Source organism: Halichoeres trimaculatus, unplaced genomic scaffold (assembly GCF_033239565.1).
Source record: "Halichoeres trimaculatus isolate MK-OKI-2021-1 unplaced genomic scaffold, fHalTri1.1 fHalTri1_scaffold_21, whole genome shotgun sequence".
In the NCBI taxonomy this organism is placed as follows: Eukaryota; Metazoa; Chordata; class Actinopteri; order Labriformes; family Labridae; genus Halichoeres; species Halichoeres trimaculatus.
Genome location: NW_027437199.1, coordinates 21,792,292 through 21,818,512, shown reverse-complemented (window position 1 = coordinate 21,818,512; position 26,221 = coordinate 21,792,292). Strand labels below are relative to the sequence as shown.

At 43.0% G+C, this 26,221-nt stretch overlaps 1 protein-coding gene across 2 annotated transcripts in view; it reads right to left on the bottom strand.

The window, feature by feature from the left end:
- The window catches only part of ahcyl2b (adenosylhomocysteinase like 2b), a 67,666-nt gene that overhangs the window by 13,521 nt on the left and 27,924 nt on the right, over positions 1-26,221 (bottom strand). Inside the window, exons 1-9 of one of the 2 annotated variants that reach the window (XM_074698073.1) lie at positions 12,312-12,478; positions 11,156-11,264; positions 4,990-5,133; positions 3,291-3,391; positions 3,095-3,197; positions 2,887-2,981; positions 2,668-2,774; positions 2,276-2,392; positions 2,092-2,155 (exon numbers count right to left, since the gene is read on the bottom strand). In XM_074698073.1, coding sequence (XP_074554174.1) covers positions 2,092-2,155; positions 2,276-2,392; positions 2,668-2,774; positions 2,887-2,981; positions 3,095-3,197; positions 3,291-3,391; positions 4,990-5,133; positions 11,156-11,264; positions 12,312-12,362 — 891 coding nt within the window. In that variant the 5' untranslated portion in view covers positions 12,363-12,478. Of the gene's footprint in view, positions 1-2,091; positions 2,156-2,275; positions 2,393-2,667; positions 2,775-2,886; positions 2,982-3,094; positions 3,198-3,290; positions 3,392-4,989; positions 5,134-11,155; positions 11,265-12,311; positions 12,479-26,221 lie in introns of those variants that run through there. The other variant, XM_074698071.1, reaches the window with a different exon arrangement.

Genomic DNA, 26,221 nt, shown 5'->3' with positions numbered 1-26,221 from the left:
AAGAGAGGAGGGAGCTACATTCTAGCAAAAGTATGCACCCTAAGATATGCGTCAAGTGATAAGGTGTCCTCAACACTAAGAGGTTTTAATCAAAAGCCCCATTTCCACCAGGCGGTTTAGTTCAGTTTGTCTCAGTACGGCACACATTTTGTGGTGTTTCCATTAACGGGTCTCCAAATTACCGACTCGTACTGTCCCACTTTTTGGTGCCTGTCTGTTGGGGCGTCAGACATACCGATCCAACCCTAGAAGGTGGAGCTAAAAACACTGCAGCCCATTGATTGGTTGAAATGATCGCCACTTCCCATGCGACAGTGGCTGCTGTATTTCTCCGGGTTGCACACAGTCTTCTCTGGAACAAAGCTTGATGGGGGTTTGTAACAAAAAGCCACATGACAATCACAAAGTAGACAAATTGCTGGATGTCTTGTGTCGCGTTCATCTTCTTCGCTGGATTTATCAGTGAGGTATACTGTGTCGTGCTGCAATGCTGTCACTCTATTACATAACTCATGGGCTGTCGGTATCTAGCTCAAACCATAGACTGTATAAAACATGGAGGACGCATCCACGACATCACTCGTCTGTTTCTAAAACTGTAAAACGAAGCCAATGCACGGACGCAGCCATGTTTGCTATGACGCCGGCTGTGAGTTTTTCTTCGAGCAGCTACAGGGCACCGGCCGGTCACGTGACCTGAGCTGTGCCCCTTATTGGAAAATCAAACAATCCTAATAACTTCTAAATCGTGGCGATAAAAAAAAAATTCACTTGCCATACAGTGTGTGCTGATAGGGAAATCAGCAATTCAGACCCAAGCTGTTTTTTGAACCAGGCTGTAAATATGATTTTTAATGCTGTAAACGTCTGTTTTTATGGCTGGGTGTGTACGTGACTTCCGGTCTTTCTGCAGCCAGTCTCAAGTGGATTCCTCGACAAATAGTGACTTTAAGCACTTCCGCATAGGCTTCATTTTTACTGACCAGATGTTGCCCCTTGGCTTAAATGCCGCCTACCAAGAAGGGCACAGCTGGCTGTGGAAACACAAACAGGATCAGGGTTTACTGATGTGACTAGTACCAAACTGCACTGATCTATACTGGATCGCTTGGTGGAAATGGGGCCTCAGTCTCATCCTCGTATTAAAGAGAGAATGTTAAATTAATATTCATATCAGATCAGATCAGATAGAATCAGCTGATACCATAGCTTGGGTATCTGGATTAGGACTTAAAGGTTTTGTGTTTCAAACTTTCCTGCTTATTGTTAAGGTTAACTTTACATGGCTTCATATTGCACATAACTTTTTTATTTATGGTTCCTTGACAGTCAACAAAAGCTTTTTACTTATTTATGAATATGCACCTTACAACTTTTGCTGCTATAATCCAATTTTTTATTTCTCTTTTCATTGTTTTAATCATTATAGAATGAAAAAGCAAAGACAAAATCATTTTTTGTGTACATTTTCAGAATCAGAATCAGCTTTAATCGCCAAATATTTCCAAGAATAAAAGGAATTTGACTGCGGTTTAAACTGCACTCTCTCACTACAAATGTGGATAGAAAAACACTGAAAAAAAACCCCTAAATATTAAAAAAGTAGAAAAAAACAGAACTTAAGTAGTAGGGGAAATAATAATAATAATTACAATTTTAAATATAGAACTTTGTACAGAGTAGAATAAAATATATACACAATTTAAGTTAAAGTAGTGCACTTCTTGGCAAAAAAGTAAACTGTGACTCTTAACAGGGCTGAAGGGTTATAACTTTTCTCTATCTGAAGCATGTTTCTACTTGTAATCCAGAGATTAGATCTCAAATCATGAGCTTTGGGTGTTTTAACCTAAAAGTTTCAACACATATGATGTTTACAGCATCAAACTTTGCTGTTTTTTAAGTGCACAAAACTTCCTGTTTGTAGAAGCTTTTAAATTAAATGTGTGGAAGATTTTCACAAGCTCTTCTTCTTCTTTGCTGGTTTAGTTATCTCATTATCTCCCCTGACATGACAGCAGCTCTAACATTAGTTGTTTTGTGAACATGTATCATGTTGTGGTTTGGATGAGTCTGTAAAAATCTCCTTACCTCTCCGTATCCACACACCACCACCTGTTTGCCTCCAAACATGACATCAGTGGTTCTCTTCAGGCTGAGGACACAAACACAAATCTTCACTGAAAGCCTCACATTCATTTATTTGTTGTTCACCACAGGCTAAAAAGGCTTTCTGGGAAATCACCCTGCTCTCTCACAGGACGCTGTCACTTACCCGTCTAAGATGGACTCCCTGCAGCAGTAGAGGTTGTCAAACTTCTGCTTGGTCACCGAGTCGTTGACGTTCATGGCCGGGACACACAGTTTCCCTGCCTTGGAGAGCTGGTACAACCTGAACACACACACACACACACACACACATACACACAGAATGAAGAGCTGCTGTGTTGCAGGAATCACAGCATTATTACAGGAGGTGACCACTAGATGGCGATGTTACCACAGCAAAAACTGGGAGCATCATTTGTTTGATGGTTTGTAAAAATGTGGTGAAATTTCCTGAAACATCTCATTTCAAATTTAAAGAAACTGAAGCACCTGGAGTAAAAAAGGGAAAAAAAACGTGTCTGTGGAAACAGTGAGATATTTGTGTGTGAGAAGTCCCACCTGTGCACACCGGTGACACTCTCCTCTACGATGCCCTTGATCTTCTTGAACATGTTTGGGTATTTCTTGTAGATCCAGTGAGTCAGGTCTCCTCCATCATCCAGGATCTGGTACAGAGATTGATGGATACATGGTGAAAAGTTGGATTTTAAAAAAGGTCTGGGTGGAGAAATGATTCCTCCATGCAAACATAAGCTCTCAGTAAAAGGAGGTACGGACCATGTTGGGTTGCCAGCCCTCCACGTTGACACAGCGATCGATGCACCACCAGAAGTCGTCCTCTGACTCGCCTTTCCATGCAAACACACTGAAACCTGGAGACAGAGGAAACGCTTAACGACAGGAAGCATGATGTGAAGAATGGAGCATGTGAAAATTTAAGAAGAAGGCAGGTGTGACAGAAAGGAGAGCCCCAGGACAGCCTCACCTCCCTCTGCCAGGGCAGCTGCCACTTCGTTCTGGGTGGAGTAAATGTTGCAGGCGGCCCATCTGCACTGAGCGCCCAGAGCTGACAGAGTCTCCATCAGCACCTGAGAGACAGACAGGAGAGCGGGACAGCTGTGAGAGGGGAGCTGCTTCATGTTTGGGCTGAGAGTGTGTGTATGTGTATGGGTTTTACTCACCGCAGTCTGGGCAGTGATGTGGGTGCAGCCCACCACCTTGGCACCAGCGAGGGGTTTCTCTCCTTGTGCTCGTTTCCTCAGAGCCATCAGCGCCGGCATCTCTGAAACAACAAGAAGAGAAATCAGCTGCACGGATCTCATCCTCCACTCCGTCCTAAACTTTACCCCGCTCATCCAACAGCTCACCCCACAGCTCATCCAGCTGGAGGAGCTGCTGATGCTAAGTGATGTGTGTGAGTGAAGCCTGCAGGGTGCAGCTGGGGCTCTGTTCTGTGAAGTAATTAGGGAACGATGAGAGGAACGTGTGTTAATGTGTTGGTTTTTAAATGGTGTTTCTCACTTAGAGTGGCTGGAGACATATGGACACCCAGCATGACACACTCACACACACACACACTCACACACATTCGTGTCTTAAAGAGGCTGTGAGGAGGCTCTGTTTTAATTGGACTGCAGCGACACCATTTGGCTCAGTGTTGTGCAGACAGGACTTTTAAAAAGGTGTGTGTGTTTGTTTTGGGAATGAATGGAGGTCAGATCTTTGTTTGAACCTAATCTACTTTTTTTTTTGTTCAAGACAAATTTTCACCAGATACAATGCCATAGGGTAAGGTATTTATCAATAGTATGTAGCCCTGTTATTTGAAATGACAACAAGCAATCTTTGTCAGTTTGTAACATAGTTTAGTAGCGGCTATACTAAGCTCTGCTCACAGCTTAGTGCTCCGAGACATGTCTGTAACATGTAACATTAGTAAATCCTGGTTATGTCCTGCCAGTCATCTACCAATCAGAGCTAACGTAACCTCACTCTTCATTTTATTGATAGACTCTCAAGTTTGAACAGAGCACTGCAGAATAACTGCTGACTGTGGGTTGGAGTCAACATTATCATAAACAGATTAACAAGTGTTTTAGCCTTTAGCTCAAGTTTTAGCCTTTAGCTTGTGTTCAAGCAATTAAGCTCATGTTTCAGCATCTGGCTTGTGTTTTAGCCTTTAGCTCGTGTTTTAGCCTTTAGGATGTGTTCTAGCAAAAATAACTCGTGATTTTAGCCTTTAGTTAGTGTTTTGGCCTTTAGCTCATGTTTTAGCTTTTAGGCTGTGTTTTAGTCCTAGTTTGTGTTTTAGTCTTACTTTTATGTTTTAGCCTTTTGCTCATGTATTGGCTAATGGTTTAGGCTTTACTTAATGTTTTAGCATTCAGCTCTTGTTTTAGTCTTCAGCTCATGTACATAGCCTTTACGCTGTGTTTTAGCCATAGCCCCTGTTTCAGCCTTAGCTTGTGTTTCAGTCTTACGTTAGCCTTCAGCCCATGTTTTAGCCTTTTGCTCATGTTTTGGCTCATGATTTAGTCTTTACTTTATGTTTAAGCTTTTAGGCCGTGTTTTAGCCTGTGCTCTATCTCTCTCCTGTTTCTCTTTCTTCTGCTCTTCTGTCCTTTTTCTGTCTGACAGTTAGGCTCCAGTGTCCACCATCACTACAAAATTAATCACAGAAATCATTTTCAGCAGAGAAAAACACAGATCTCGCTCCTCACTACTAAACTTAGCCAGCATGGTGTTGTCATAGAAACTTCAATGCGCTGTAAATCAATCTGGTCCTGCTCGACCCGTGAAGGAAGCGAAGAAAAAGTGTGGATTAAGATCAGGCATATATCCAGAAGTGAGACTTTTTTTAGAGACGACTCTTTAGCTCACCTTGCTCAGCGATCTCGATCTCTCTGCGTCCGAAGTCGGCCTGTTTGATGTTTTTGATGCAGAAGTCTCCGTTGCCCTTTGAGTTCTTCTGCTGTTTGTCCCGAGGAGACGTCTCATCATCAGAGCTGTCCGTGTACGACGCCGCTGAAGGAGGAATCACACAGACAGATAAGGGTGTTAGTCTGTCACACAGGGTCAGAAACACTCATCTCAGGAGCACCTTCTTTCCCTGGCATATACAAATTTATCCTACTGTTCCCAAACTGAAAGACCTTTAAAGGAGTTCAAGTTACAGATTTAAAAGCACAATTGCTTTCATGACTCATCAAAATAAAAGCAGTGACTTTCCCACAACAGGAAAAAACCACACACACATCATGAGTGTCCTCCTTCCACTCCCACACTGAGTGAAATTTGTGAACTCAGCTCATATAAATTCAACCCCCTAAGAGCCATGAGCATAAAAACAGTCATCCCCAACATCAAAATCAGATAAAAGAAAAAGTCCTGACACTAATGCATGCCTTATCGATCGAGGAGCAAAGCATGGCTGTGTATCTGCTCATCAATATCTGAACGGTTTATTACAAACTCTACTTGAACCTCATCTCTGACTCCTGCCGTCTCACCGTCTGTCCTCTGAATCATCAGAGACATTAACTCTGTAAAGCACTCTCCCTTACTGAGTAAATATGGACACTTTGTTACCACATTTTCAAGTATTTCATCCGTCTTACATGAGATAGAGGCTATGGAAGCCTGTTTCAGCCAGTTAAAAAAATAAAAATAAAAATTGAAAAAGTAAAAAAATGTTAAGTCATCATTATGAGGAGGGGCAGCCTCATGTGGTTCAGGTTGGTTTGTCACAGAACGGCACACATTTTGTGGCCTTTCTATTGACTAACCTTGTTACAGATCCCCATATTACCAACCCGTCCGGTACCACTTTTTGGGACTCTTCTGGTGCCAGACAAACTGATCCAACCCCAGAAGGTGGAGCTACAACACTGCAGTTGGTTGACTGGTTGAAAGAATCGTCACTTTCCGGTGCGACAGAAGGTAAGTTGTGTTGCACTGCTACGCCATCACGCTATTACATAACTGACGTGGCTATCGGGATCTGGCTTACATGCCACACACCAAGAGGGGCCACAGTTGGCTGTGGAAACACAAACAGGATCAGTCTCTACCAATCCAACCCGTACCAAACTGTACTGATCCGTACCAGATCGCTGGTGGAAACGAGGTTATAGAGCCCATTCAGACCTTTCTCATAATTATGACTTAATTTCTTTTTTCCATTTGTTCTTTATCTGGCAGAAATGGGCTTCAACCAGAGTTAGCCTGCAGGCCAGAAGAGAAAAACAACAAGTCTGTAATAGGTCCATCGGTTGGCCTGGCGGTTTGAGCGTGCAACCCTTCTCTGCACGTCTTCTCCCACTCTTGCTTTGCTTCCCTTTTATTTATGCAACTTTATTCTTCAGAAAAATGCTGGAAGCTGCAGTCTTTGCTCTGTGACCCAGAGTGCATCATGAAATGGAAAAACACAGTTTCAGATCCTCTGCAGCCTTGACTCTGCTGCAGGACGGTTTGTTTCTGAGTGAGCAGTTGTTTGTAAATGTGTTTGAAGCAGACTGAAGGAGCTGGAGGAAGATGCGTCAGGATGGTGAAGCTCTGACTGATGAACATGTGTTCTGGGACCCAGGACACGCTGACATGTTTTTTTTTCAATTCTTACTTTGATTTATGGTTAAATAAATATGAAATAAAAAGAAAAATGACACGAAAACAATCAATGTCAGGGTGCAAATGAGCCACAACAAACATTAATCTATCCAGACACACAACAGATACTCCATGTTTGGAGGGCACCGCTCCTCTTTAGGGCTGCAGCCATCAAATATTTTAGTATTCGAGGATTCTATTGAAAATCCCATCGATTAATCGATTACTCGAGTAATCGGATAAAATACATTTTTGTTTAGTTAAAGAGCAGTCATTTTTCAAATGAAAATTTTTCTCTGTAAGAAATAGAACTTTCTGATACAGCATGTCAATAAGAGCACTTGCTTTGGTATCTCCAAAATCTGTAAACACACTTTGAAACATTTTTTGTGCCTTGTACATCTCGTCAAATGTTGCGGACCAAATGGCACCCGTTTCATAGAATGACCCATTAGTCTCCAAACTCCAGAAAAGAAGCTAGATTTGTTGCAAGTTGCTATTTTGTATAAGAGGTAGATTGAGGGGTCTGAAAACTCTCTTAATATGGCCTCAGCTCTATTTGAAATACCACTCTCTGATCTTTTTTAAAATTAAACGATTCCTCGAGGCGGAGAAAATAACTCGAGTAATTTTTGTAATCGAGTACCTCGAATCATTTGAGGAATCGTTTCAGCTCTACCCCTCATCCAGCAGTTAGAGCTGCAGCATGTGAAGTGTTAATATCTGAGCTTTAAATGAGTCCAGTGGATCTCCAGCACAGGTCCGCGCCGGGCTGGGTCAGCAGGTTCAGCGGGCTCTTGGGAACCAACACATGCCTCTGCAGATCTGCGGTCTGAGAAAGGATCAAACGCAGGAATCTTTCCAGGGCAGACGCCTCCAGCCAGGCTGATCTGGACTGGATGCTCTGATGGGATGTTTGTGGGTTCAGCCTGGGACGTCTACCAGCCGAGTGGGAGATGATACACTCTGACACACAGCCGCCTCAACGCCACTGAGACAAAACATCACAGCCCAATGTCAGCGTGTTAACACGGTCTTTCTTTCAGGGTTTACTGATAAAATGTCTCCTTTAACGCTCACTGGATGATCACAAGTCCTTTATTTCCTTCACTTAAACACTCCCTTGTCTCCTCCCCAGAAGTCTTTGAAAGTATCTGTTCCTCCACTCTCATGACCCCTGAGATCTCCTCCTCTCCCTCCTCTCCCTCCGTCTGAACGGATGATAGATTTCAGGAGGAATGGCACATGGATTACCACCTTTTTGATCCTTTCCCTTCCTGGCACAGAACAGCCTGTTCTTTAGCTTGAGTATGTTACTGTGCCGCAGAGACACCCAGTCTGATCTGGTCCTGGTCCACGCTCAGTTTCACAGAGGAGAGCTGAGATTGGTAGTGTGCTCCTGATCAGGTGGACAATATGAGACATTTCTTTCTTTGTAGTGGTTGCACAGGAGCGAGGAAGGAGCGAGTGTGATAAAACAGAGTTCAGAGTTAGAGGAACTGCTTTCACTGACACATGTCACTGGGTCCACGGCTCCTTATAACGAGGATATGAACAATACGGTGAAAAATGGAAAATATGCTGACCCAGCACTCATCTCTCATCATCATCATTCGTAACTCAAAAAAAAAAAACTCTCTGGATCATTATTTCAGTCATGATCCGTCAGCCTCAGGCTGCAGAGGAAGGTTCTGGAGAGGAGGAGGAAGATAATGAGCTGCTATCTGGTTGCAGGAGGAGGTGAAAGAGAAAAGAATGAACAGAGAAAGTAGAGAAAAGAGAAGAGGAGAGCTGGACAAATTCAATTCTCACCTCAGAATGAAGCTGGAACAGAGAGTGAAGGTTTTTAATCTTAAAGCTGCTGACTGAGGTCAGAAAGTTCAGAGCTGGACTGAATTCATGAGGAAATGTTCAAAATAAGAAAACAAATGGCATCTTTAAGACACCTGACTGGGCTCTTTGTTGGATTATAATATTTATCAAGACCCATTGTTTTTTATTCAGCCTTGATTAGTCAGGTTAGTCCCATTGAGTAAATTAAAACAGTGATATCGTAGGGAATCTGCTTTAGTCTTTCATTTCTAATTTTAAAAAAACATGCAGTGCCATCAGCTCCTAGAGTTTCAGGTTATTCTGCAAAACCTCCAGGCTGAGGAAACCCAAATTATTCATGGAAATGTTCCTAATTTCCATCTAGGATTTCGGCATGGAGAGCATAAAAGGTCCTGGTGGTGTAATGTAAACTGTGCAGCTCTTCTCTGTGTGAAAACACACAGATAGTGTGTCAGCAGACCAAGAATCACCTTATATGAAGGTGGACCACATCACATGTGAATCAGACTTCAGGTTTCAGAGATGGATGTCCAACCCAGACAGTTTATCACCTGAAGGATGCTGAGCTGTGTCCATCAGGTGGAGACATTTTGCAGAGGGATGCATGTAGAAAGGGGAATTAACACTTTTCACAAAGGGATTCACTGCAACAGGCTGCAAGGAGACCGTCCTGCAGATCTCGAGTAACGGGCTAGACCAGGGGTCTGCAACCTGTGGCTCTTTGACCCCAGCTCCATGTAAACCTTGATGACACTAACACTAAATAAAATCATAATCAAACATTTTGTTGATCTAAATATGCATCACATGTGTCAACTAGGAAAGCACTCAGAGAGCTCAGACCTCCACCAAGCATATTGTGATTGTCACCAACACTAGTCCTACTTTAATGTTATACTCCCTTTCAGCAGACGGTCCGCTACAATTTGGTGTTAGGGCGTATGCAGACCTGGACTGTTTGGTCCACTTTAAACGGACCAGGGTTCGTTTCCCACGGACTTTCCATGCAGGTGTGAATAGACAAACCCTGGTATGGACCAAACAACCGGACCGAGACCCACTTTTTGAGGTGGTCTCAGTCCGCTTCCAAACGAACTCTGGTGCGGTTCGTGGTTCTGATTACAAACCAAGGTCCATCCAAACTAACTACAGGATACATGCACCTTTTGGGCCTATAAAGCCACCGTAACCTAACCGTCTTTGGTTCATACATGATCCTCCGTCTTCTGTTTAGCCACGCTGTTGCTAGCATGTTGTGGGTCAGTACACGCAGAGCATAGCGTCTCCTTGCTGTGCTCAATCGTCTTCGCTGTTCCAAAATTTGAAACAGAGCGTTGTTAAGCTGCTTTGAAGGAGCTGCTCTTGAAACTGAAAATGATTTAGCAGCTCTAATAAGAGCACAAACACATGTTTACCTCCATTTCCAGGTCTGTATTCTATGTGCCACCTTTGTCAGTGCTGTCCAATGAGAGCACTGATCGTCACACACGTGGATGTGTTTACAGAATAGAATATATTGCAAAAAGTACAATCTGAATACGAACCGCACTAAACGATAAAAAATAAAGTCCGCTTTTGGTCCGGACCAAACAAGTGGACCAAAGGACTTTTCTGGTCTGAATACAGCCTGAGTTGCAGGTTTGAGCGATAATTTGTTACCTGACAGTGTTGAAAATGATGATGACCCAGTACATTTTTCATATTCCAGATCTTAGAATTGCCAGGATCTGGATCATACTTTTACATCTTATTGTTTTGCAAAGCAATCCAACCATTTATGGTTGAGTTATATACACATATGGTGGAAACGGCCCTATCACACAATTATACAGAATCGTTTAAAAAAGTCCTGGGTCCAGACGGTGATCCAGATCACCTTCAAAATTTAAACTGTTCTTCCTTATCCCATTTTGAACATTTCCTGAAGATTTCATGAAGATCTGTTTGTTACTTTTTGAGTTATGTTATTCACAGACAAACAGACAAACCCCCCAAAAAACACAACCTCTTTGGCGGAGATAATAAAGCCTGCAACCACTCTACTTCACCTCTTATAACATCAACAGCCCACCAACTTTCCATGCACCTGTGGCTAACCTCAAGTCTTACAGCCCTGTAAGATAACTACATCTACAGAAAGACTAATCTGGAAGAAATACAGATTTTAATTCTGCGTGGATGGATTCATTTAACTGCCAATGTGCCAAATTAATATGCATGCTTGATGTGTGGCAAGAAATCAGCAAACAAAAAAATATGAGTTGAGCAATATCATAAAAATATTTAATTCAAGTTCAGTATTCTTTATGTAGTTCCACAATTTTATAAATTAAAAAAAAATCTTGTTTGGATAATTATTCAATATACTTCCCACTATGTATGAACTTGTACACACTGTATTGTCTTTATTGTGAAGGTAAAGTAGGTTTTATGGCTCCAGAGTGACTTCAATTCAGGTGACATGGAGCAAAAAGTTGCAGACTCCTGGGCTAGATGGTCCAGACTACTCATATCAAGAAGCTCTAAGAATGTTAAAGGCTAAGACAAGCTGCATATTTATTCAAAGACACACCTTAACCCCCCTTCTGATGTTTGTGATGTGTCTTACCTGAGCTGTAGCTGTCTGTGGAGGACTGGGAGATGGAGCGGGACAGAGAGCGGCGGCCGATCTTGGAGGGACGCTTGTTGAACTCCTGCTTTTGGTCCGCGAACTGGATCTGATGGGAGAGCAGAAAGGAGATCAGGAATTTATTCTTGTGACACTAACTGCATTAACAGAGATCACATGGACATTTTTATCCAATACTTTTCTTCAGGTGAGTCAATAAAGCCAGTATCAGGTTCAATACAAAAACCCTCAAGCACATGTAGGCACATGGTCGTGTCTGCGTTAGTGACGCCTCTTCCTCAGAAATGCATCAAGTAAAAAAGTATTTTAGAGATAAGACAGAACAGAAAACAGGGATAAAACAGCTGATTACGTAGGAAGGAGAAGACTTCTGAGGTCACTGCGACTCTCAGAGATAATGGACGCAGAGCACAGATCGTCCTGCTCCTTCTGATGAAGTACTGTCAGGTTTGTTCTGTGAGTTACTGATTATAAATATCTTGATGATTAAAATCACAAACCATCGAGATACACATGAGGAAAGCAACAGGTTTTGTTACAGACATCGTCTGCAGATAAACGTTAAAAAGCTTAGAAAGATTTCTTAAACAGAGGAGGGCGGCTGTTCATCCTCCTTTATCATCGTCCTAGTTAAAAAACCTTGAGCTTAACATGAGTAAATATGAGATTTCTATCAGAGAGGAATCACAAAATGAAACTCCTGACAGTCAAAGCTGTCCTCTGTCAATGTGCACGTACCAGTGAGCTGAGTGTGTGTGTGTGAGAGTGACTGTGTGTGTGTGGGGGTCTTCATTCATTCATTCATTCATATGAGGCATTCAGTGAGTGACACATGAGGAAGCTGCTGTTCAGTCGCAAAGAACGTCTGAGTCATCACTGCATGGTTTGACAGGGACACATGAAATCATGGATAGTTTAAAGCCTTTCTCCCACGTTCCTCTCAGGTCATGTTCACCTCTCACTGCCATCATCAGCACCTCAAACAGAACAGCTGTCATAAAACAGACAGAAAGATAAGATCTTCTAAAGAGCCGCTAAGATCCTGTAAACTCGCTGCAGATCCATCCAGTAAAAGTCGACTAACAGATGAATTTATCAGCTGATCATTCGACAGCTTCGTGATCTCATCTCCTACCTTCTTCACGCAGGGCGCACTGCTCTCTCCATCCTTTTTCTTCTTCAGCATGGCTGCACGAGTATGTGTGCAGGAGCACGGCGTGTATCTGACCCCAGGTCTGTGTATTGAGAGGACTCGCTCTGATCATTTCATAGTCCACCACTTCTCCCTCTGCCTCCTCTTAGCCCCTGCTTCCCAGCAATCCAGCCCAAACTGGTCCAACGACCATGAGCCAGCAAACACAATGCCACGAATTGTTCCCTCTCCCTCTCTCCTACCTCTGTATTCATGTTTAATTGTTGATTGTTCCACAGATTGGGGTCCCTGAGTCGCATGCATCACAACTGAAGCTAAACTTAGCCCCGGCTGACCCCAGAGGGTTTGCGTGTGCAGTAAAGAGGCGGGGTACTGAAACATGACAATCACTCCAGAGTACAGAACTCAAAGCTTAAACTCTAAGATGGTGCTTTAAGGAATCATAATAATGTCTTTTGTTTTTCAAACTCCCAAAACCTCCTAAAGACTCTGTAGTGGAGATCACTGCATTGAAATCAGACATGCCTGCAGTGGGACTCTGGAGACCTCTCTGGACCTGAGCCTGTTTAAAAGAGGAAGTAGAAAAACTGTCCTGTGGTTTGACATTTGTTCTGGAAACCATGGACACAGAGTCCTCTAAAGAAGAAAGGGACCACACTAGACTTGTTTTTATGTCTATATGTTGTTCCGGGGTCAGAAGAGTCCATGGAATGGGGAGCTTAAACCCTGTACCCACCAAGTGGTCCAGGATGGATCAGTACAGTTTGTTATGGGTTGGATCGGTAAAGCCAGATCCTGTTTTTGTTTCCACAGCCGAGCCGGTAGCTGCGTCAGCTACGTAATAGCATGGCCGCAAAGCAGTGCAACACAGTAAAACCTGCTGATACATCCAACAAAGAAGAAAAACACGACAGTTTCTTTCCCACAGCAGTTTCACGCTGTTTGGTGATGTCATTTTCCAAACAAAAGGAAAGTTCTTTCGACTGAAGGTCGACTGAAAATTTAAAAATGGCAGGGCTATGTGTTCTTTAGTTCTTTTATTACTACCAAGCAACAGACTGCAGTAGCTCCACCTTCAAGGGTTGGATCAGTGTATCTGGCACCCCAACAGAGGGGTACCAAAAAGTGGGAAGGTATGGGTCAGTTATTTGAGGACCTGTCCCAAGATTAGTCATTTGAAACGCTACACAATGCGTGCCTACCGAGATGAACTGAACTCAACTGAACTGCTTGGTGGAATTCAGACTTCACACCTGGGAAGGCTTCATCAATGCTGAACAATATTTGCAGGTCTAGGAGCAACACATGCTGCCATCCAGACTAAGACTGTTTCAGGGAGACCTTACAGATTTGAGAGGGACCGTGACAAACCACTTTCTGCAGGACTACAACAGCATGGCTCTGTAAGAGGAGGGTCCAGGTGACAAAAGCCCTTTCCACCAAGCAGTCTGGTATGAATCAGTACAGTTTGGTAAAGGTTTGATTGGTGACTGTGACCCTTCTTGGCAGGAGGCGACTGCAGGGTAGTAGCTCCACCTTCTGAGGCCAGATCAGTGTGTCTGGCACCCCAACAGGGTATCAAAAAGTGGGACGGTATAGGTTGGTAATTTGGGGACCTGTTCCAGGATTAGTCAATGGAAACGCTACAAAATGCGTACTGTACCGAGATGAACCAAACTGCTTGGTGGAAACAGGGCCACAGGGGACCCTGAACTGTCATCATTTGTCTTAAAAACTCAGACAGAGGAGGAGCTGACGACACAAACACGTCTCTGACGCAGCTGCAGCACCAGGACGCCGCTGCCGGTCATCAATCAGGAGGTCAGCTAATGGTGCTAATAAGCCTGAATCCTATAACCAGCTGTAATAAGGCTCATGGTCACTTCAGGTTTATCAGATGCTGGTTAGATGAGGGGCTTTAGGAGCTCAGGCCCACAGCGAAGGATTGAGCCTCATTTTGGGAGCTCAGGAGGAGGAGGAGGAGGAGGAGGAGGAGGGAATACAGGGGCTTATGACAGGGTTTTGGGACAAGATTATCACAGGTTAGTTCAGGGCTCAGAACAAAGAGTGCAGCCAGAGAAAATGACCCAGGGGTTTTTATTTTGAAATTTGATTGCTGTGCAGAATAAGGGCAGATACGGGCTCACCTTAATGGCTGTGTTACTCAGACATGGAGAGTTTGATGCTGATCCTGGGGTTTGTGATTAGAAGATAAAACAGACTCTCCAGAGCTATTCACCAAGTATTAAGGCAGAAAAAGTAAATCAGCTGTAGAAAACCATCCTTCGACCAAAGAGGCTCAACTTTTGTAAGCACTGACCCAAAATGAAGGAGAAATAAATCTCATTAATCTCTATTCCAGTTTGCCACAATGAGACTTTAAGGTGTATTTAAAGTGCGGCAGTGAATGAGCTGATGTGCTAATCCACACTTCCAAACAAACACAGCTCAGCTGGACCTGCAGCTCGCCTTCCTTCACTTGGTTTCATCAGAGCAACACATTAAGAGTCAGAAAACTACAACCATGACTTCTTAACATCCTCACAGAGAGGTATGAGTAAGAACGGCACCGTGGCAGACTAATGCAGGCAGCAGCACTCTGCTCCTGGTCCCGTACATTAGTGCCACCTAGGAATAGATCTACATGACTCAGCAACTCATCCAAAGCTTATTTTCCAAAACACCGGCTGTCCGCTTGGAAAAATCATTACGTGCAGTTCAATCAATGTGTGTGAAATTCAGAGAGCTGCTGGAGGCAGGACAAAATCTAATATTCCCAACACAGGGTTTGATTTTTTTTCACCTCTTATTCTGAACAGAATAAACAGAAATAATCCCACACAGCCTTCAGTCCTCTATTATCAAACACTGAATTTTTTTTTTTTTTATCCCAAGCCGACATCATCTGACAGCTCTTTCTGATCTCTCCCAGCATGCTCTGCTCTCCCTTACATTATGGATGGTGACTGATTGGAGGCTAATGACGTGTGAATAATGAATGTTAACTCAATACAGAGACACATGGGAGCTAACCTAAGACTGACACCTCACACTCACCTCGAGGAGGAAGGAAGTTTTCCTATTGGTTAAAAGTTCAGATGTGAAACACGGAGTAAATCCACTGAGATGGTCTGTGTTTGCCAACAACAGGACCAGCACAGCATGCTCACTCTCGTATCTGACCTCATGATCCAGGACAGATGCACGCTTACGATGCAGATGACTCAAAATGTTGCCAAGCAACTACTACAAATCAGATTCAAGCATCGTGCTCTTTTAGCTGAGACAAGAACTGCTACTACAAATCAGAGTTTTAAGACCTACCACTGATTTTCATTGAAGATAACACACCTCACACTCTGGCGATTCATTTAAGGTAGGGTCTGCAGGAATTTTGATTAACACAACACAACACAACATTCAAACTGGGCTCCTCCCCCTTGGCTCAGTGCTAGCAGCAGCACACACCCACCTGTAGCATCGGGTTTCTACGTGGGAGAGACCCGAGAGCCGTGCACCTGACTTGTTAGCACAAGCTAATCAAGGGTATTTGACACATACCTGGTTAGCGGAAAGCTAACTCACATCACTCTTCATCCCATGCTGCTCTCCAAGTTCTTGAATGTAAGTGAAAGTTAAGCTAAGCTTTACCCTTGTTTAGAAAAAAGCTTATCTGTTTGGCATTTTGTTTCACTTTGTTTGTGTTTTTCTTCCTCCGTGCTATGTCCGCTATTGTAGCTGCTTTGATTAGCTGCTTTCACACACTAATCAACAAGCTAAGTCACTTGCACACTGAGCATGCTGGTGTAACCACGCCTTTTCTCCGCCCAAAAACAACACAACCAAAACATCCACATACAAGCAGAGGTGGAGGTTGAGGCAGACACAGACACTGACACACACCTACAGAGGCCCATAGGAGCTAATTGAGCAGAGTTATTCCTGTAAAAGGTGACTTTTAATATTTTAAAGGATTTTCTGAAGACTCTACCTTTAAAGAGCTGCTTTTTCTAAAAAGTCTTTATATTGTCCCTCTGGTCCCCCTGTAGTATCTTAACATGATTCACAGCTTAAAAAAAAAACTATTTTTCTAGGGTGTTTTAGACCGTTATTTCAGCCCATGTTTGAAACACTTTGTTTAAAGGGGACATATCATGCTTGTTTCTCCTTTTCACTATGCCAGACTAGGATGCCTGTAAAGCATTTCTGCCCTCAGTACAAGTCATTTAGTTCCTTCATTGCCCCACAATAGCGTTCTGAACATCCTCATTTTAGGCCATTCTGAAGATCTCGTTGAAACGCTCCGTTTCCAGAATGACCTCCAGTAACCTCGCAACGTCACAGCCCTTTGTGCTCTGATTGGTCAGTTCTATCAGAGGGGCGGAGGGGGGAGAGCCAGGGGGCGGTTTTTGCAGCATGGCAGTATTTACAAAATCGCCATATTGGATGGAGCAGACCGAGCGAGTTTGCTGTTTGCCAAAACGTCACCGTAAGGCATTGATAGCACTAATAAAATGGCAGAGTGTAGGATACGTCCTTTTGTATTGGACCCCGAGTCAGACCCGGACGGTTCTGCAGCTCAGGAGGAAGAAAATCCACCTGGACACAGATCATCTCAGGACGCTTCAGTGTGGTGAGTCAAAGCGGTACTGTAGCATGTAGAGTTTATACGTTTATACTCGGCTCTTGGTGGGTGTATCCCTCGGTGGCGGTTGTGTGACCAACTGACATCACAGAGGAGGAGCTGCTTTATCAGATCACTCCAATAAAAAGAAAGGATCCTCGTGTCGTCACGATGATGTGAAATCTCGTGGCCAACTTGCAATGACCTATTTTCAGAGGCATCAAATCTTGTTCTAGGATATCAGAAAAAATACAATATCTCATTTTTTGAAAATTCAGGGGGTGAAAGGTCTTGTTTTCAAATTTATCATATTATATGTAAGTATTAAATCAGGGATCAGCATGATATGTCCCCTTTAAGCGGCTGTCTCTTTAAGGCTCCCCACTCCACAAACCCCCTTTGCTCTGATTGGCCAGACCTATGGAGGCCTGTCAAGAGGCAGACCTTGGTGTTTGAGACTCGGTTAGGAGATCCTTATGTGATAACTTCATCTTTTCAGCAGATCCCGTGCTCTTTTTGGAACAGAGTTTTTTGATCAGTTGACAATACAAAGGTTTAAAAATCTAAACACTTTAAGTCTGAACTTCCAGGATTTGTACTTAATAATTTCATACTGAACCTATGGGGATGCAGAAAACACACTCTTTAATAATTCCTAACCCTGGTGTATTTAATCAGTCTACTCCCTTTTATTAAAGAACACTGATGCAGCAAAGGTAGAGCAGGGATGTGAAAAGGATTATTCTTGCTGTGTGTGACCTCAGAGATCACACACACACACTCACACACACAAACATAAACTCAGTGTCACACACAAACTCAGTGTTTTATCTGCTGATTTGAAAACATCATCACCATAAACACCAGAAAATGTCAGCACAGCCAACCCTCTTTCCAACCCTGAGTTCCACAGCTCTGTTTGGGGACATCTAGCTGAACACCAGGGAAGACCGTCTGGACCGGCCTGGTGCAGCAAAACACACTCCTCCAGGCGAGGTGGAAGGAAAACAAACAGGCACAGATGTACGGCTGAAGAAAATGTGAGGGAGGAGTGAAAGTTTTGAGCTTTCCCCAGTTTCAATGGAGAAGCAGTCTGTTCTACTACACCAAAGATTTATTAGCATTAGCATGTTAAGCCTCCAAAGCACCACATAAACATTTAATTCATGGTTTACAAAGCCGAAAGTACAGCAACACTTGTGCATGAGTGGAGATTAAAATACATTTTTTTTAAACATTACTGAACTGTAATGTTTTTTCTTGAAGAGTCACAGAGGTTCTTGCACAGCAACAGGTTTTAGAGCACCAACTATGGCAGAGATTTAACTCTTTAAGCTTTTCTAAGTGTTATATTTCTATACTTAGAAAACTAAACCCACCAAACTGCACTAATTAAATGTTTTACTTTACTGTTTGATATAAAACCACCACCAGGAGTACCCAGTGTTACCTTTTCATGCTGTTCTTGTCTTTTCTTCATCTTCAGCCCAACCAGCTTACACACTCTCCTCATTTTCAACCACAACCTCTGAATCAAAATCCACAAACGCTCCTTTTACCTTAAACCTTACAGAGCAAACCTCTCTCTCCAGAGACGGCACCTTCACTAAGAGACAAACAGAACAAAATATTAAGAGACGCTGCAGAAAAACAATGCTATGAGAGTGGATTTGGTTACAGGTAGGCTTGTGTTTGTGAGGAAACTTGAATCTTGTGTGGCACTGAGGTGGCACGCAGCCTTTTGTGATGAGTTTGCTGCAGATCTACATAAAAAAAAACAGGAGAGAGGTAAATGAAACAAGGTGAGAAACCTTAAATCAACTCTAGGTGAAAGCTGGACTCTGATTTTCTTCAAACAGATCACGATCATTGGTGTGCACACCACTCGCAGCATGCCAGGCTTCCTCTCCGTACAGCGCTCCTCATAAACCTTTGGAATCGTCTGAAGAGAAGAACAATTCCTCGCCTTAAAAATTAATCTTTAACTGAAACGTTTCAAAGTCTTTGAAAGCAAAGATGAAACTCAAGAGGCTTTCTCCACCGCCGTTAGATCAGCCTGTTTGCTCAAACACTGAATAACTTCATGTCATGAGCGTCTTTGAGGGTCAAACAGGACTCTTATATAACTTAACATCTACAGCTTAATGTCCGGACTGATGTCACTAATTAACAAAGCCAGAAGACTCACACCTCATCTGTTCCTGTTACACCTGGAGGCTGAACATCAGTCAGAAGATGAGGATGCGAAACCACCAATAAACTATACCTTGAGATGTTTCACAGTTCTTATTTAAGCCTGGGTGGCTGCAGTACGCTCTCCTGAGCCGTCCCTACAAAATAAATTATAGACTAACTATGGACTAAAATGTGAGTTTTTTTCATGATATAACTTCTTTTACTTGATATAACAAGTTTGTCTCCACAGCAAGATGAATTGAATTCTTACTCTTGTAGCATTAAATATTAAATATTGAGATATTACAACTTAGTCCCTTTAAAGTGACTGTGAGGACTTTATTGATTAATCTTGAAAAAGTCACCCTTGTAGATATATGCCTGATTGTAATCCACACTTTAAAATGAGATTACCAGCAACAATGTAGGCTGTTCCTAAATGCTACTTCTCAGATTACTGATCTGGTCGAGCAGGACCGGATTGATTGACGGCACGTCTAGGTCTCTATAGCCGCGTTTCCACCAAACAGTCCGGTTTGGTTCAGTACGGTTTGGCATAGTTTGGTACAGTTTAGCCTGATCCCGTTTGAGTTTCCACAGCAAAACTGTGCCCTCTCATGGTAGGGGGCGCGTAAGCCGGATGCCAAAAGCCGCAGCTGTTAAACAAGAACGTGACACCGTAGCAGGTCGACACAGTTTACGTGACACAGTAAACAAAGAGCAATGAAGACATGCAGCATTTCATCCTCTCTGTGATTGACATGTAGCTCTTTGATACAAAGTGCAATCAAGCTTTGTTTCAGAGAAGTCTGTGTGCCGCCAGGAGAAATACAGCCGCTGTCCACCTACAGAGAGCAGATCAGTTTAGTCTGGCACCCATACGAAAGAGTCCCAAAAAGTGGGGATGGCTCGTCTTGGTTATTTGGGGATCTGTCCCAGGATAAGTCAGTGGAAACACCACAAAATGTGGGCCGTACCGAGACGAACTGAACCGGTCTGCTTGGTGGAAACGCGGCAGAAGACAACACCACCAGTTAAGTAGTGAGAAGAGAGATCTGTGTTTTTCTCTTCTGAAAAAGATTTCTGTGATTCATTTTGTAGTGATGGTGAACACTAGAGCCTAACTGTCAGACTGAAAAAGGACAGAAGAGCAGAAGAAAGATAAACAGGAGAGTGATAGAGCATGGGCTAAAGGCTAAAACACAAGCTAAAGGCTAAAAAGGCTAAACTGTTTGTGCTAATGTTGATTCCAACCCACAGTCAGCAGTTATTCTGCAGTGGTCTGTTCAAACTTGAGAGTCTATCAGTAAAATGAAGAGTGAGGTTACGTTAGCTCTGATTGGTAGATGACTGACAGGACATAACCAGGATTTACTAATGTTACATGTTACAGACATGTCTTAGAGCACCAGGCTGTGAGCACAGCTAAGTATAGCCGGCCACTAAACTATGGTACAAACTGACAAAGTTTGCTTGTTGTCAAGTTTTTAACTGTAGCACTATGTGACTGTTGATAAATACTTTTGCTCGTCGATTGTGTTGGTTGAAAATTATCTTGAACAGTGCGCAGGTGGCCCCACACTCACCCTGTTTCTAACCCTATTTACTGTCCTCTTATATCTGATCAAAGGCAAGAAAAGTCAAACTAAAAACTAAAAAAAAAAACAACTTGTCTTGAAAAGGAAGATTCAATATAATTCACTTCCAGAACAAATACATGCTTTCTTACGAGTCACTTCTTCACAACGGTGTGTGTGAGACTCCTGGCCAAAAGGTGGCGCTGCTTTCCAATTAAAATAGATCCTCCTCCCCTGAGCAATATGACTGTATTCACTTTATGTAACGACTTTTAACTTGTAGGGTTTTGACATAATTCTCTGAACATAACTTTATTCTGAAAGAGTTATAACTCTATACTTACGGCATCATAACTTCATTCTTTTAGCTTTTTGACTTTGTTCTATTTTCTCTTGTTACATATTCTTTTTCACAGCATTGCAACTTCAGGCTCTTAATCTTAATTTGTTTTTCTGACTGTGGCTCATAAACTCCTTCATATCTATGACCTCTAACTTGACATTTCACACTTAGCATTTTATTACGAAATTGAAAACTAGAGATTTTTGGTTCTGGATTCAGGCCAGAGATTACAAGTAATTTAAAAATGACAAAGTAAATCCCAGATTTCATAATCTAGGGAAATCAGCTGTTGTGTGAGCCATCCAAACACTTTTCCATCCCACATTCCTCTTCCTTCTTTTTGTCTATTTCAACACAGAGGAACCAGAAAAAGGAAGAGTCTGTGCCTGGGTCTCCAGTAAAGGAAATAATCCTATTTGTTATTACATTTTTCATAAACTGAGGTTTTCCCTTAATGCTGGGCTTTGTTGGGAGTGGACTCTGCGTGCCATGTATGTGTACTCAGCTGTATCTACAGGGATATGAGCTGGTATACAACAGAAGGGACATGCAGCAGTGTCTCAACAGCTGTGTGTCTGCAGGGTTTCCAGAGATGCTGCATGCAAAAAGAAAAACAAGAAATGTCTTTTATGTCTCTGCAGACGACCAGAACGTTTCAAAATAAAACTCTCTACATGAACGTTCTTCTGCTTACACAGCTTCATCCCGACCAGAGGAGATCGACTCATTCCTGATGTTTTCACACCTGGGTTTAAGGAGGAACTGGATCCTAATCAAACACAATGAGGTCAAATGATGAAGCAGAGACTCCCGAGGAACAGAACTGGGCCTCTGAGGGGTCAGCTGGGTCTGGGGTCCATTCTTAAACTCATGGAGAATACTTAACTTACAGAAGTGTTCTTGCAGCTCCATGTTCAGGGTTCAGGCTGACTCGCTTTGCCATCTCTGCCTGAAGAATGAATTAATCTTCCTCTTTTATTAAGCTCTCTGCAGCCTTGATTTGATCAACAGGGTCCTGTGCTGGGTTATGTTTTCCTGGGGGTTCATGTTTCTGATTCATTTCTTTGTTTACACCTGGCTCTGAGCTCACTGCTCTCCGTTTACAAGCTCCAGGCTTAAGTCCTGAGCTTCAGTGACACGACAGGCCGGGTCTGAGGAGACTATGATTCCTCTCAGCTCACAGGGGAATCATTTGTTAGCTCTCCCATCTGCTGCCACATGTCAGGATATAAACAGAGTTAGATTACACTCATCTACAGGACAGGTATTTGTGTGCAGGATCAGGTTCTGCAGGAGTTTGAAGATTTCACAACACTAATTGCTGCCTCCAGGAGACAAAATCCTGACCTGAGAATAACCCGTCTAAATCAAACAGTCGTCCTCTGTCCCTCGACCTCCACCTCAGAGATTCACCACGGACCAGGTCACCTTTGCCCCCTCTATCCCAAACCAAAGAGCCATTGTCTGCAGAGACAAAACTGAATGGAGGAAACTCAGTATCTCTGACACCAAGACAAACACTGGGTGTGCAGAGACGTGCAGCCTCATCTGACGTCTGATTGTTTGTGTGCGAGAAACCCTCCAACAGCTGATCCTGATGCTTTTGTTCCTACTGACATGAAATCAACTGAGTATTCACAGGAGGGGTTAAACTGCACTTTTTTGACCTTTGTACAATGCTGAGTGGGTTTATTTTCAAATGAGGAAAAAAAATAAAGGCCAACTTTACAGGTATAATCCTTCTCGATCATCTCCTATGGGTTTCTATACATGTGTGTCAGTATCTTTATCTGCCTCAACCCCCTCCTCTGCCTCTATGTTGATGTTTTGGTTGTTTCAGGACATTTCTGGGTGGACAGTAGACACAGTTACCTCAGCCAATCACAGCACGACTAGTGCCTGAGTGACTTTGCATGGTAATGATAATAAGTGGAGGAAGTTATCCTGAGTGGCTACGATAGTGTATGTAGCACAGAGGAAGAAAAACACAAAAGCCGCGTTTCCACCAAGCAGACCGGTTCGGTTCGTCTCACTACGGCACGCTTTTTGCGGCGTTTCCACTGACTCATCCCTACTTTTTTGGGACCCTTTCGTATGGGTGCCAGACTGACCCGATCTGCTCTCGGGAGGTAAAGCAACACACTACAGACCGTTGATTGGTCAAAAGAATGGTCACTTACCCCGACAGCGGCTGTATTTCTCCTGGCGGCACACAGACTTCCCTGAAACAAAGCTTGATTGTTCTTTGTATCAAAGAGCTTCATGCCAATCACAGAGAGGTCGAAATGCTGCATGTCTTCCATCTATGCTCTTTGTTCACTGTATCGCGTTTTTCTTCTTTGTTGGATTTAATAGCGGGGTAAGTTGCTACAGTATCACACTATTGTTAAACAGCTGCGGCTTCCGGCATCCAGCTTACACGCCGCCCACCACGAGAGGGCAAAGTTTGCTGTGGAAACGCAAACGGGATCAGGCTTAACTGTGCCAAACGGTCCCAAACCGTACTGAACCGACCCGGACTGCTTGGTGGAAACGCGGCTAAAGTGAAACAAAACGCCAAACAGATAAGCCTTTTTCCTAAAGACTTTCACTCGCTCGAAAAGCGATGGCAGTTGGCTCAAGACCAAGTCCTGGTCTAGTATTCAAGTTTTTCCAAGTAGAGCCTCACACTTTTATTTTTGTTTTGTGCTGTAACTCTAATGAACAGTAAAAAATAACAAGTAAAAAATACCATGAGCTTATTTCATTTAACTTAGTCCAGCAGCTCCTGCTGTAAAAATCATGCCCTCCTCTATGAAAACCTCAACTTCCTCTAAATGGAAAATAGCGCGCATAAATCCAAGGATGCTCCAGATGCAAATCTAAGCTAAAATGCCGACTACAGACGAATTACAAATGTCCAGATAGGCTGTGATCTGATACTTGAGATCAGGGTTGGGACATCCCAACTCCAAATCCCCTTATCACCGCAAAAAAATTAAAACTTAACTACCTTGAAAAAATTAGCCTTTCAACACAAATCATCCTGATGCTTCTAATTTATTATGTGGATTCTGAAAGTTTGACCCATTTCTCATCTGTTAACATGATAAGGCAGCCTGTGCTGCAGCTGGTCAGTAGGGGAAGCTCTAAATCTTTTGACTTCACTTCGTGAGAACAGTACACCAACCATCTTCATAGACAGTACATAGTGCAGCACCATGACAATTCATGCTGGAGATTCAGGGTCTAGGGGGCGCTATGACCTCTGTGCTCTTTCTTGTGAGAAAGAAAGATTTTTCTCACATTTCCACATATTTCTTTCGGTGACATAAAAACCAAAGAACATGACCCATGATATCTTTGAGTGTGTGAATATTGGAGAGATGCGCTCCAGGATGAGGGACCTGTCCAGAGATCCTCTGTGAACAAACCCAAAGGGAGCGGAGAGGAGGAAGTGTTCTCTGTGAGGACCAGAGGGAGGCTTTCTGTTTACACCTCCTCACTGCTCAGACCCTCTGGAGGAAACCCAGCCTCCGTCTCTGGCAACACGAGCTGAGCTACAGCCAAGATTACTGAGACGAGGAATGAACAGCTAAACTTGTTTATCATTCTGACATTACTGTGATAAATCTGAGCCTGACGTTTCAGTAATTTCAACCTTTAGGACCGCAGAGCAGGCAGCGGTGGCACAGGGAGGCTGATGTATCAGGTGTTAAAAACATTATCTTTGCATTACTTCAAAACCATCACATAAAAGCTTTAGCACTTGGCAACTTAAGGCCAAAAATGGGCCAAAAAAGTCATTATGATAACACAACAACAGCTGATAAAATTAAGTAGAGAGAAGACAGATCAGTGTTTTCCTCTGTCAAAAAACGATTTCAGTGATTAATTTTGTAGTGATGGTGGACACTGGAGCCTAACTGTCAGACAGAAAAAGGACAGAAGAGAAGAAGAAAGATAAACAGGAGAGTGATAGAGCACGAGCTTAAGGCTGAAACACAGGCTAAAGGCTAACACAGAGATTAAAGTGTTTGTGTTAATGTTGATTCCAACCCACAGTCAGCAGTTATTCTGCAGTGTTGTACAAACTTGAGAGTCTATCAATAAAATGAAGAGTGAGGTTATGTTAGCTCTGCTTGGTAGATGACTGGCAGGACATAGCTAACCAGGATTCACTAATTTTACACATTACAGACATGTCTTAGAGCACTGGGCTGCCAGCTGTGCTAAATATAGACAGCTACTAAACTACATACAAGCTGACAGTGTTTACTTGTTGTCATGTAAGCCTACAGATACATCAGAGCACTGGGCTGCCGATAGCACTACATATAGCCGGCTACCGTCAGTTCCTCACTATGTTATTACCGCAGCATTAATGTGGTCCAGGTTCACAGTGCATGTCAGAACAAGCATGCAAATATCACAGTCTCACAAGTATTACGACGTCTGCTAAAACTACAGTGTTTTAACTGCTAATTCACCATGTAAAGCCGAGCTGCTCAGCAGAGCAGAGTCCCTGCATCCAGCACCTGAGGGGGGATACTCGGCTCTTGGTGGGTGTATCCCTCGGTGGTGGTTGTGTGACTAACTGACATCACAGAGGAGGAGCTGCTTTATCAGATTACTCCAATAAAAAGAAAGGATCCTCATGTCGTCACGAAGGTCGAAATCTCGCGACCAAATGTCAATGACCTATTTTCAGAGGCATCAAATCTCATTCTAGGATTTCAGAAAAAATACAATATCTCATTTTTTGAAAATCCAGGGGGTGTAAGGTCTTGTTTTCAAATTTATTATATTATATTTAAGCATTAAATCAGGGATCAGCATGATATGTCCCCTTTAAAGTCATTTCCGACCGTGTGCAGAGACTCTGGACCAGAAGGTGGCAAGGCAGTCCAATTGAAACAGATCTTCCTCATAGATTTATCTTTAAAAAAGGATAAGGACACTTTTTAAATTAAAACATTAACACCTACTTTCTGCCTGCCTTCCCCTTCTCTCTATTTCTAATCTGCCTTTTCTCAGCTTTCCTATCAATAAAACGCTAAAATGTCCCAAAAGCAACTCAAAGAAAAAAAACAGATTCTGCAAAATCAGACACAGGAATGAAAGATAACAGAGCATTCTGTCATGACCATGAACAAGAAACAGGACACAGATATCCTTAGAGGTTTGACGTCGG